The sequence below is a fragment of the Cetorhinus maximus genome, chromosome 20, assembly GCF_964194155.1.
Source record: "Cetorhinus maximus chromosome 20, sCetMax3.hap1.1, whole genome shotgun sequence".
Taxonomy (NCBI): Eukaryota; Metazoa; Chordata; class Chondrichthyes; order Lamniformes; family Cetorhinidae; genus Cetorhinus; species Cetorhinus maximus.
The window spans coordinates 19,683,852-19,696,442 of record NC_135898.1 but is presented as its reverse complement, the minus strand read 5'-3'; the positions used below and the strand labels follow the sequence as shown (position 1 = coordinate 19,696,442).

The following is a 12,591-nucleotide window of genomic DNA, read 5'->3' as shown; positions in this document are numbered from 1 at the left end:
GGAGGGAGGGCTGCATTTACCCACATTTACTGCTGCGCTGGGTGTCGGTTGGAACTCTAACAGCTCACTTAGTGTCCAGTTAGACACTCCTGAGGTTGAACACTCTGTTCACCATTACATCGTGAAAGAAAAGTGCAATTTAACTTTTCGGGAAGGACAGGAAGTTGGTTTCGCGCACCAGCACAACCCTGACCTGGCAGCCAACATGGTTATGAACACTGGATGCTCATTTGTTGGGATGTCCCTTGCATTGTCTATTAGGTACACTCCCATCCTGCCTGATATGCTCCCACTTTAAGCAAATATTCTTTCAAGATGAGTAACACAAAAAGATGGTGACATTAAGTTCAATGGGCAGTGAGTGGGCCCGTGTGTGTTGTAACGTCTACCACCTTCCCTCCTTCTCAGGCGGGGCTAAGCCAAGTGAGCTGTAACGCCCAGCCATTCCTGAACTCCTCAGCCCCCCATGACCAGTGACACCATTTCAGACCAGTTGCAGGAGGAACTCTAATCCGGTGTGTTTATTGAGTGTGTAATGGATGCCACACAGCACACGCAATTGCAAGCATATTAATCCCCTGAGTACTGAGCACGTGCGCCAAAATAACCAGTCTAGCTTCACCTTTACACCACATTGCTCAGTTAGACAAATAGGCTGTGCGTTCATTTTGATTTTGCCTCTACAGCCTGTTTTCCATCTCTCACCCTTTTCACTCCCACTGGGAGAGGATTGTGACATGATCGGTCCAACACCGCACTCTTTCCACTATTTCCCAAAGTCAAATTTATCTCTCCCTATGTTCAGCCCATTGTTGACTTTTAGCATCCAGAACACCTGAGTTACATTTTACCCCTTGTGAAGTGAAATGCTGCAGCTTTTAAAACTCTCCCTTTAAACGGAGCTGTACATAAAGGTCACACAAGAAAGCAAAGTAAGCCGAGAAGGGAGAGTAAGGAAATTCCGACTCATTGGACGAAAGCAGAATCTAGCAGTGCAAAATTCCTGGGAAATTCAGCATTCGTTCTCGCCCTAGCAATAAGAATGGATCAATAGTCCTGAGAAGCTGCGGCCATGTCCAACACATTAAATCCAGTTTTACCAAATCTGGAAATGAAAAGCTGGTATCAGTCAAAGTGACCATGAAAAGCTTTTCGACTTCTGTAAATAAAAACCCAACTGGTTCACTTATGTACTTAACCAGTCTGGCAACGTGGAACTCCATCCAGTCCCACGCCAACATGGTTGACTCTTAACTGTTCTCTCAAGTAGCCGAGAAAGCACTCAGTGCAGGACTACCAGGGATGGTTAATATATGCTGGCCTTCCCAGCGTCCCCACATTCGAAGAATGGATTAAAATAAAACCTTCCCGGAGTCACTGTGGTTTATAATGTGAATGCGGGCTCGAATCTTGCCAGGATATTCTGTGCAGAGCGTGCAGTGGGCACAGGCCATGTCTGCAGATCGCCTGAACACAGCGGGAAATCGGTTTTGGTGAAAATGAATCAGGCACACATTCGGAAGGGATTGCGGGGAGGTGGCCGTTTGTGAGAGAAGGTGTCATTGTTTGAGTTCAACAGCTTACTGTACTGCTCATTGAAAGCCTCAAGAATGGGGCGTGACTGCACATCGCTGGACACAAAACGAAATGGGAAAAGGGGCTTTCTTTCATTTTAAGAAGCAGACTTTGAGGTCTAACGACAGCCGGTTGAAGTGTTCGAGTTCGACATCTTTCTGCATTTCTCTGATGGAGTTGTTAACCCACTCGTTCCGAAAGGAAGTGACACCCAGGAAGTTTACACGGTGGCACAAACAGAGGAAATTAACCCCTCTCATGTTTGGTTTACATTTTGGAGATTTCTGTCCTAAAACTGACACTGTCTGGTCCAATATCCAGCAGTGGGACCCCTTAACTTGAAGGGTTCACAGGAACCAACAAAGTGGTTCTTTACTCTTGAGTGTAGAGAACATAGGGAACAGCCCTCTGGTTAATTAATAATGTAGCAAGGTGACATTCAAACCATACAGAAATCTTAACACAAAATCCTTTAGAAAAAAACAGAGGAGCAGAATTTAAAAGCTGCAAAGCATAGTCAGTGCTCAAAGGTTTATCGCTGATCTAGTCTCATTTTAAAAAAAAAAGCATTTGATGCAAACTGAAGTTGTCTTTTAGACAGCTGCCCTGGTAGCTAACCTGGCAGTTGTTGAATTATATTGCTGTGCATTGCTGTTTTTGCATAGTATTTAAGTTAACCATAGACAACAAAACAACTGTATTGAAAACTCCAAGACGCTAGTTCAAACCCAATTAAAAAATGTGAGCGGTTAAAGTGACTGAATGTTTTTTTTTTGATATTGCTGTTTTGATGCAGCAGCCCTCATTCTGGGGTGTCCTCCTTATTCCATTGAAAGGGTGCCTCCCAGCTGTGCGTCAATAGTAATCATTCAGTCTTTAGGCGGTACAATAGAGTACATGCTTTGGCAGTCAATCATGCTAATTGATAATAGTAACTCTCTTATAGAAATCATGCCTGTAGCCTAATGTAAAGTCCGTTTCTCTCACAGCCCCAGTTCCTCGGCTTCCTGCTCTCAAGGCTGTGTTGTAAATACAGTACCCTGAAAAAAAAAGAGAAGGAATTAGTGGAGAGGAGTTGAGAAAACATAGAAAGTTTCCACTAACATCATGCCCATGCAATGAACACAGGGTTTGACAGTAACTTAAAATACTCTCCAATAATATGTTAAACATCAGCAATCTCTCAAGTAGTTTGAAGCAACCAGAAGTTTTAGAATAAGACTTTCAGTGAAATATTCTCCCTCCCAAAACAAAAACAAAAATACCTGGAAAAACTCAGCAGGTCTGGCAGCATTTGCGGAGAGGAACACAGTTAACGTTTTGAGTCCGAATGACCCTTCAACAGAACTAAGTAAAAATAGAAGATAGGTGAAATATAAGCTGGTTTAAGGGGGTGGAAGGGTGGTGGGACAAGTAGACCTGGATAGAGGGCCAGTGATAGGTGGAGATAACCAAAAGATGTCACAGACAAAAGGACAAAGAGGTGTTGAAGGTGGTGATATTATCTAAGGAATGTGCTAATTAAGGGTAGAAAGCAGGATAAGCAAGGTACAGGTAGCCCTAGTGGGGGTGGGGTGGGGTGAAGGAATCAAAAAAGGCCAAAAGGTAGAGATAAAACAATGGATGGAAATACATTTAAAAATAATGGAAGTAGGTGGGAAAAGAAAAATCTATATAAATTATTGAACACCAGAACACCTTCGGTCTGTCCGCAAGCATTACCCAGACCTCCCTGTTGCTTGCCATTTCAACACTCCACCCTGCTCTCATGCCCACATGTCTGTCCTTGGCTTGCTGCATTGTTCCAGTGAAGCTCAACGCAAACTGGAGGAACAGCACCTCATCTTCCGACTAGGCACTTTACAGCCTTCCGGACTGAATATTGAGTTCAACAATTTTAGATCATGAACTCTCTCCTCCATCCCCACCCCCTTTCCGATTACCCCCCTTTTTTTCCCCCAATAATTTATATAGATTTTTCTTTTCCCACCTACTTCCATTATTTTTAAATCTATTTCCATCCATTGTTTTATCTCTACCTTTTAGTCTTTTTTGATTCCTTCACCCCACCCCGCCCCCACTAGGGCTATCTGTACCTTGCTCGTCCTGCTTCCTACCCTTAATTAGCACATACCTTTAGATAATATCACCACCTTCAACACCTCTTTGTCCTTTTGTCTGTGACATCTTTTGGTTATCTCCACCTATCACTGGCCCTCTATCCAGCTCTACTTGTCCCAACCCCCCCCCGCAACCCCCTTAAACCAGCTTATATTTCACCTCTCTTCTATTTTTACTTAGTTCTGTTGAAGGGTCATTCGGACTCAAAATGTTAACTGTGCTCCTCTCCGCAGATGCTGCCAGACTTGCTGAGTTTTTCCAAGTATTTTTGTTTTTGTTTTGGATTTCCAGCATCCGCAGTTTTTTGCTTTTATTCTCCCTCCCAGTTTGCTTCCCTTCTTTGTTTAAGGCATTGATTTTTAGACTTCCGCAACCCTTCACTACGGGAACATTCGGGTGAGGGGAGGGATGTGGCACAACCCAATCTAAATCTTTCCAACAGAGCTTACTGACCAACAGCAGTGGCTCATTTCTCCCTCTTCACCTTGGAGTTAAGTGCATTGGGCCCTCAGCAATCCTCCCTCCTGATGGTATGGGGGTAGCTGGACATCTTCATGACCCAGTTGGGGTCAGTCCAAGCTCCTGGCTTACTGCTGTAAGATTGTGGCCAGAAGACGGAAGAGGAGAATGAAACAAAGATGGTTCCTATAACTGAGAGGAGGTCCTTGTGACCAAAGATGGATTCAGCAAAGCTTGCGAATTCACCTCCCAAACCTTTTGTGTGAGCATGTGCGGGAAGGGAATGGGATTACAAAAGGGCACCAATGTGAACTATCCTCAAGTTCCATTTAGAGGGACACAGTGACTGGAATCTTTAAGTTACAGAGGGCCAGGGTACCTCTGGGATATAACTCTGACGGCACTGGCCAGTGACGGCTACGTGTGAAGTTCATTGTCGTACACATGAAACGGTCAATACATGACACAAAGTGCTGGCATTCAGGAGCTCCTTTTCAGGATCAATGCTTTTAGAGGCTGATCTGGATTTTATAATTTTGGTGCGTTTCTGAATGCTGCCGCCACAGCTGAGAGGCAAACAGGTTGCCCCAGGGCTATCGGAGGGGGTGCTGACAGTTGTACCATGAAATGCTTCTCACAAATGCCACTTCAGGGAAAAGTATCAACTTCACTAACTTTGATCGAATTGTTCAAACCTTGAGTCTCAGAAAACTCAACCCTTCAACGCCAATTTTATTTATTTTTTTACATCCTTGAAACAACTACAAAAGGTTTTGCGGCCTCTTCATTTACAAAAAGAACCCATAAAGTTAATTTTCTCTGTTGCCAAATTGCACAGTTCATGCTCACCAATGCAGCAAACCTGAGCAGGGTCACATATTGGTCTTAGAATGCAGGCAAAACGACAAGTGGTTCCATTCCATTAGGGTTAGCTGAATCATGCAAATTTATTTCTCTTACATGTCCAGAGACATCATTGTTCATGTGGAACTACAGAAAGATCCTGATACTTTGAAGAGTTGATATCTCTGTTACCTCACTGGTGTATCCCAATCTCCAATCTTTGCATTCTCATACGCCAGCCAAGAAGCTGGTCTTTATGTGAAAGCTGGCACTATGGCTACTAGCGTGCTATCTTACAATGAGAGGTCCTGCAGTTGAATAGCAACCTGTCCTCTGCTTCCATCCACACATCTACACTTTGCAATAGGGATGGGTGGACTCGTAATAAAGGGGACATTCTCTAACTGGCAGAGTGTGAGAAGTGGTGTTCCCCAGGGACTTGTATTGGCTCACCAGCCTTCTGCTGTGTACAATAAGAACTTGGATATACAACTCTCTAATCTTTTATCTAGGTGGTATCAGGAAGCCACAAGGAGACATAGATACATCCACTGCCACATCCAGTCATGAATGACAGTGGGCAATTAAACAACTAATGGGCAGGGGATGAATATCCCCATCCTCAATGTTGGGGGGAGCCCAGCACTAGTGCAAAAGACAAGGCTGAAGATGGTTGTCTTCAGCCAGAAGTGCTGAGTGGATGGCCCATCATACTCCTCCTGAGGCCAGTCTTCAGCCCATCCGCATTTAGTTTTGGAGCCAGAATCTCAAGGAGGAGATATTGGCCTTGGAGGGACGATTCACTTGAATGGTAGCAGGGCTTAAAAAGAGTTCAATTCTGAGAACAGGCCCCGGAAACCTGGTTCGGCAGGTTGAAAGGTGACCTCATCAAACCTTTAAAATGTTAAAGGGGTTTGATAAGGCAGACAAAGTGAATCTGTTTCCTTTAATGAGGTAGTTCCGAATGAGAGAAGGTCATCTTAATGTCAGAGCCAGGCAATCAAGGACTGAAATCAAGAAGTGAAACTTCTCAGGAGAAGGTAATCTATAACTTGTTCCCTTAAATAGCTCCAGATGCTGGGTCAATAAACATTTTCATGATGAGGTGAAGTGGGCTTTGTTGAGTAAATATTATCCAGAGATATGGGTCAAAGTCTGGTGAATGGGATCAAGGTGCACATCAGCGATGATCAAACTGAATGATGGAATGGACTTGAGGGGCCGAATGGCCTCCTGCTGAAATTGTCCATTTGTCCAAACAGAAAGACAGTGTCTGGGGATGAGTGGCTGTAGATACCAATGGACCACATCTGGAAATTCAACTCCAACCTGGTCACCTTTCAGGTCCTGGGGTTCAGAGAGGAGCTGGACAGTCTCTTCCCACCATTCCCCCCGCCAATCTACTGGGTAAAATCCGGCCTGCAGTCAAGTGAATACATTAGACTGGTATTAGTCATCACAAGAGATTCTGTGAGATTATTGTATCAAATCCCTGTGTCAATCATTTTAAGAGACTTTAACTCATTAAAACAGTGGACAAAGGAATCAGATAGAATTATATCACATTTCCAGGTGTGACTTTTTAAAATTGCACACAAGCCAGGAGCACAAAATTCACAATACTGATCTTGGGATTCTTTCATTGTCTACATGAAATGGTGTTTAAAAAAGTGATATCTCCTGGCTCTGAATCTGGTTCGAACTAACTGTGACTAATTGATCCATGAATCTCCTTCAGCCACACTCCATCCTTCCCTCTCACTGATATGTTACACTGATCTGTGGTCAAATTACAGGGGCTTTCTTCCAGAGGTTGAACCCAGCTGGACACGAAGAGATCAGCAACAGCTGTCACGTTGAGGAGTATTTATAGAGTGCAGGATAAAGTATCCAAGCACCATTTAACATGCACCGTCTTACAGGGAAAATCTGGTGGTTAACAAGACAAGACATGGAAGCATGTGAGATCAAGAGAATGGAAAGGAAAGAGAGACAGGCATTGAAGAGTTACATTCACTCTCTGTTACACACGCTCAGTGAAAGGTTCTCAGCTAGAACACCCTCTCTGTTTACCACCACACACCTACTCTCAGGCCCAGTGATAACACATTACACTCAATGGTCTGTACGAGATACTTCTGGAAAAATGCCAGGCCAAAATTGTTTTACATAGGTGCACAGCTTCTGAAAATAGATTCTTGAACTTCCAAGGGGGTTGCATCAACCATTTTTAGGGGCCAGCACTATCGTGAAGCAGTGTGCAGAGTGGAACAGCGCTGCATTTAATCCAGCAGAGAGCAGCAGCAATATTCTAATTTCAGGCTGACACATGTACAGAAATAAGCTTTGGCAGAGCTTAAAGGAAATGTCGAAGGTCAAAAATCAGAGATGACGTTAAGAGAGTGAACCCTTCCCATTTAACTTCACTGTTTCAATCAAGGCACTTTACAGCTCCCTGGATCTGTGATTTCATAAATACTTGAGCTGCGATCTTTATTAATCTGCCTTTAGATGTCATGCTAACATAGTGCACCAGCAGTGTGTGAAATAATATTTGTGTTAGGAGAACATTAGATAGATGTTACACAGAGACTATCTAACATGACATCTTTAAGGGAAGGAGATTAAAACACTGAGCAATATATAGAAAAGAGTGCAGTACACAGGAATTTTCTTCTGCCATTACATGTTTAACCCCTGTATCTTTACAGTAACATTTGGCCTCGATTTTTGTGCTTTTAACATAAAGGAATGAAACAAGATATCAGGGGGTGAGAATCTCTAAGGTTTCTTAGAGTTCCAGTTACACTCAAGTTACCTTTCTGTAATCATCCCTAATTCATTGCTTTGGTGTATTCATAAACGAGCTGATTCTCTTCACAATCTTTGCGCCCATTCGACCATGAGTCCACTCATTGTAAAAGGCACTATCCCCTTCTCCCAGCTGAGTGTGAGACAGTGGAGACAACAGTGTCCGACAACACAGAAACACAGTCACAGAGAATGAATGGGAAGAGAGAGTAAATCACAATGGATAAGACAGACAGAATGTAGGAAAGAGAAAAGTGATTCTAAACAAACACATGCACACACGCACGCACACACAGGGCAGTCGCGCACATACACAGGGCAGAGTTTGCACACACACACACACACTGCAGTGTTTGCACACACACACACACACAGCAAGTGTTTGCTCACACACACAGCAGTGTTTGCTCACACACACACACAGCAGCATTTGTACACACACACACACAAAGCAGTTTTTGCACAAACACACATACACACAAAGCAGTGCTTGCACACACACAAAGCAGAGCAGCATTTGCACACACAGAGCAGTGTTTGCACACACAGACACACACACACAAAGCAGTGTTTGTACACACAAAGCAGTGTTTGTACACACACACAAAGCAGTGTTTGTACACACACACACAAAGCACTGTTTGTACACACACACACACACACAAAGCAGTGTTTGTACACACACACACAAAGCAGTGTTTGTACACACACACAAAGCAGCGTTTTCACACACATACAAAGCAGTGTTTGTACACACACACACAAAGCAGTGTTTGTACACACACACACACACAAAGCAGTGTTTGCACATACACACAAAGCAGCGTTTTCACACACACACAGAGCAGCGTTTGTATACACACACACACACACACACATGTTTGCCACTCAAGCAAGCATCAAGAACTAGAGGGCACAGATTCAAAATAATTGGCGAAAGGAGTAAAAGTGACGTGAGGAACAGATTTTCCACCCAGAGGGTGGTTGGAGTCTGGAATGAACTTCCTGAGAGGGTGCTGGAGGCAGGTTCAATTGAGGTATTCAAAAGGGAATTAGATTGCTATCTGAAAAGAAAAAAATGTGCAAGGTTATGTGGTAATGCAGGGGAGTGGGACTGGGCAGAATGTTCTTTCAGAGAGCTTGTGCTGACTCAGTAGGCTGAATGGCCTCCTGCACTGTAAAGATTCTGTGTTTGCAAGCACACACGCATGGGAGTGTTTGCAAAAGCTCACAAACACACACACACAGTGTTCGCTCGCACATACAAGCATACATATAAACACACACAGCAGTATTTGCGCACACAAAAACACACATGGCACTATTTGCAAACACAACACCCCTACAGTGTTCGCATGCGCGTGCACACATACGCACACACATGTGCACACACATACATGGACCACAGTGGTTCAGGAAAGCAGCTCACCGTCACCTTCTCAAGAGCAGTTAGGGATGGGCAATAAATGCTGGCCCAGCCAGCGACGCCCACATCCCATGAATAAATATAAAAAAATCCACGAATAATGTTCACACACATACACACGGCAGTATTTGTACGCATGCATACAAACACACTTACGCATGCACACACACAGGTACGCACACACACACACAGGTACGCACACACACACTTACACATGCGCACACACTCACACACACACACACATTCTCTCACACACACGCACACACTCTCACACACGCTCGCACACACATTCTCTCACACGCACGCACACACACACCCACACACAGCAGTGGACACATATGTGGTCATCTCAAACTCAACAAAAACATGCCATCTTTTGGTGATACTGCAGTCGATGATTCTAAGTTGGTTTAATTTACAACCTACTTATGGGGAATTCCTTCAGACCCAGTTGCTATGATAAGGATGCACAGAATTTTAAAGAAATATCCATAAACCCAGATAAAATAACACATACACAATCTGTTCATGCACCGGTATCTGTCACACCATCAGAACAACAGGCAGAAATGAAAGCTCCACATTGAGGCCCTTGGCCATCAGTGGATCAACGTAAACAAATGTTTTATTGGCCGAATATCAGCATGACTTTGATAAGTCAACCATTTGAGGATGGCCATTTAACAATCTTTCAAATAGTATCAATCATCCTTGAACATGAAGTAGCAGCAACTCAGAGAGCAGGCCTGAGGTTTGCCAAGCTGAATACCAGTTAAGTATACAGTGCAGGGGCAAGGACAGATTACTCACAGGCAACTGCTGCTGGCTGGCTTATTCACCACCTCTCTTGGTTGCATTACACTAACCCAGAGCAAAAGCCATTGGGATTTGCTCTGTTTCACCATCATGTTGAATTAATGACCAACACACAGGAAGCAGTCAGCACGGAGCTGCATACTGCTGACTCCCCGAGCAGCAACTCTCCCATGTTCATCTCAACCCCTGTGCCAGTCATTTTGAGTGTGTGAATTAGCTCTGCAGACCAACGTTAAAGTTGCTGTAATCCCAGCAGCAGAGGGAGCTCAGCCTCTCATTAAAAACTAGCCCTGATCAACTTCCAGCTTTCTTCCAGAGCCCTCACCTGCTTCCCCTTCTAGAGGATGAAAGACAGGAAGAGAGAGGAGCTGGAGGCATGATGATGCAGACTCCAGAAAATAAAAACAGACCATACCGTTTAAATGCAGATTTATGCCCACCCCAGCAACATCCCACCTCTCTTTGGCTGCAGCTCATTTTAATTTAATCTTGTGGTGTGCAATTAAGCAACTGTCTGTCTGTTCAGTAACAGTCACAGTGCATACACTAAGCAAACTGAAAATAGTTCATTAAAACGAGTCTGTTTGACATGCTCCACTTTCAACAATATTCACAGTGTTAGACATTAGGAAGCTTGACATGTTATTTGGTGAACGTTTATGGCTGATTTTTTTTTGTAAAGCTTGCAAACTCTTACAACTATCAGCTTCTTAAAATTGGGCAAGCACCTTCCTCTTAGACTGGCCTCTTCCACTCTGCAGCCTGCTGGAGACAAAGGCATCAGAGGATTATTCCTAGCACATCCCTGAAGTACCATTCGAAAAGGAATGCCACACCATCTCAATGAGTCTCACCGTGTTTTGAGTCGAGTGCTTTTTTAAAAATTCATTCATGGCATGTGGGCATTGCTGGGGCTAGGCCAGTATTTATTGCCCATCCCTAATTGCCCTTGAGAAGGTGGTGGTGAGCCGCCTTCCTGAACCGCTGCAGTCCATGTGGTGTAGGTACGCCCACAGTGCTGTTAGGGAGGGAGTCGCAGGATTTTGACCCAGCGACAGTGAAGGAACAGCAATATATTTCCAAGTCAGGATGGTGAGTGGCTTGGAGGGGAACTTGCAGGTTGTGGTGTTCCCATACATCTGCTGCCCTTGTCCTTCTAGATAGGAGAGGTCGTGGGTTTGGAAGGTGCTGTCTAATGCTAGTGCTGCCAACTGACGAGGTTTGGGAGAGAGCAGGTTTGGTGATAACAATGAATGACCCCAATAAAGAGGGTGCATTTTGACTGATGTTAACACCTGATGTTCAAGTGCACAAGGTGTCTGCAGTCACGTTAGCACTTGCTGGCCAATGCTCAGCATGTGTAAGAGAACTTTACCTTACTGTTTGTGGCGTCTCTCATTAACACACTGTACTTTGTGAAGTTATCTGCCTGGTTTTCTGACCCAGATGGTTCTTGGTGTAATATCTCTATTGTCTCCTCCTTGCCTTCAGCGGGGGCAATCCTTCGAACAACCTTTCGAACAATCTACAAGAGAAAAATGCCATATGATTACATTCACTTTGTCCCTCGTTTATCCTCCCAGCTTTTGATATGTTTTGACAATAAACACCTGACACCTGAAGTGCTAAAGAGCCTCTGGCATGGCCAAGGTGGGGATCTCAAGCTGAAACGCCACTTTTGGTTAAGTTTAGCGCAAGATGCCATCTTGTTGAAAGAGCTGAGGTTGGGCCCTCGAAACAGTCATCTAGAGGAAGCTGAGTGCCTATAACATTGCCTGCTTGTGCATGTTAAAGAGCCTGCCCGACATTCTGGTGGGCAGTGCATCATTTGAACATCCTCTCCTAACAGCAAGCAGCTGACTGGGAGTAACCTCATCCTGGTCGAGAATTTCGAGAAACACATCAGTAGATTTTGTTGGGCACTGTCAAGACTTCACCAACTCTCCCTCAACATTTATTCTGGAAATTCTCTGAGGATTTCACCTATAAAGAGTAAGTCCAGTGCTATTCCACTTTACTGGGCACCTTACAAGACGGCATCTTGCGCAGGGTGCCCCTGCGGTCTGGAGGAGGAACAGCACAAGGGCATTGAAGTAGGCTGTAGGAAAGGGGAAAAGGAGCTTGAGGTTCCCGTTATGCTTCTAGAAGATCCTTCTCACCTGGGGCTCCATGTGCTGTGTCTCAGAACCTGTGCTCCCTCTCCTTAAGTCCCTAAGCCATCCTGAAACCTGCCAGAGCTCCCCACACCTTCACTGGAAGTGGGTGTCTGCAGCCCACAAAAACTGCTCCACGAATATTGCATCTGCTCAGTGTTGGACCAGATAAATGTAAATTATTGGAGGCAGCAACTGGCACCAGAATTGTGTGCTCAGTCCAGACTCCCAGCCAGGCATGTTCGATTAGCACCTCACCCAGTTAGTGCCTATTTTCACCTCTTCACCAAATGGCAGGATCTGTTACTACATTTGTGAATGAATTTGCTGGTTATAAGCTGCTGCTAGCTAGGGGAGGTGGTGGTGTGGTGGTAGTGGTAGTGGTGG

At 44.5% G+C, this 12,591-nt stretch overlaps 1 protein-coding gene across 1 annotated transcript in view; it reads right to left on the bottom strand.

Annotated features, from left to right (window-relative positions):
• Positions 1 to 2,071: 2,071 nt before the first annotated feature.
• The window catches only part of LOC144694910 (ankyrin-1-like), a 198,923-nt gene continuing 188,403 nt past the window's right edge, over positions 2,072 to 12,591 (bottom strand). Inside the window, exons 44-46 of the mRNA XM_078565662.1 lie at positions 11,427 to 11,576; positions 7,817 to 7,942; positions 2,072 to 2,615 (exon numbers count right to left, since the gene is read on the bottom strand). Of these exons, the coding sequence (XP_078421788.1) occupies positions 7,838 to 7,942; positions 11,427 to 11,576 (255 nt within the window). The 3' untranslated portion in view covers positions 2,072 to 2,615; positions 7,817 to 7,837. The remainder of the gene's footprint in view (positions 2,616 to 7,816; positions 7,943 to 11,426; positions 11,577 to 12,591) is intronic.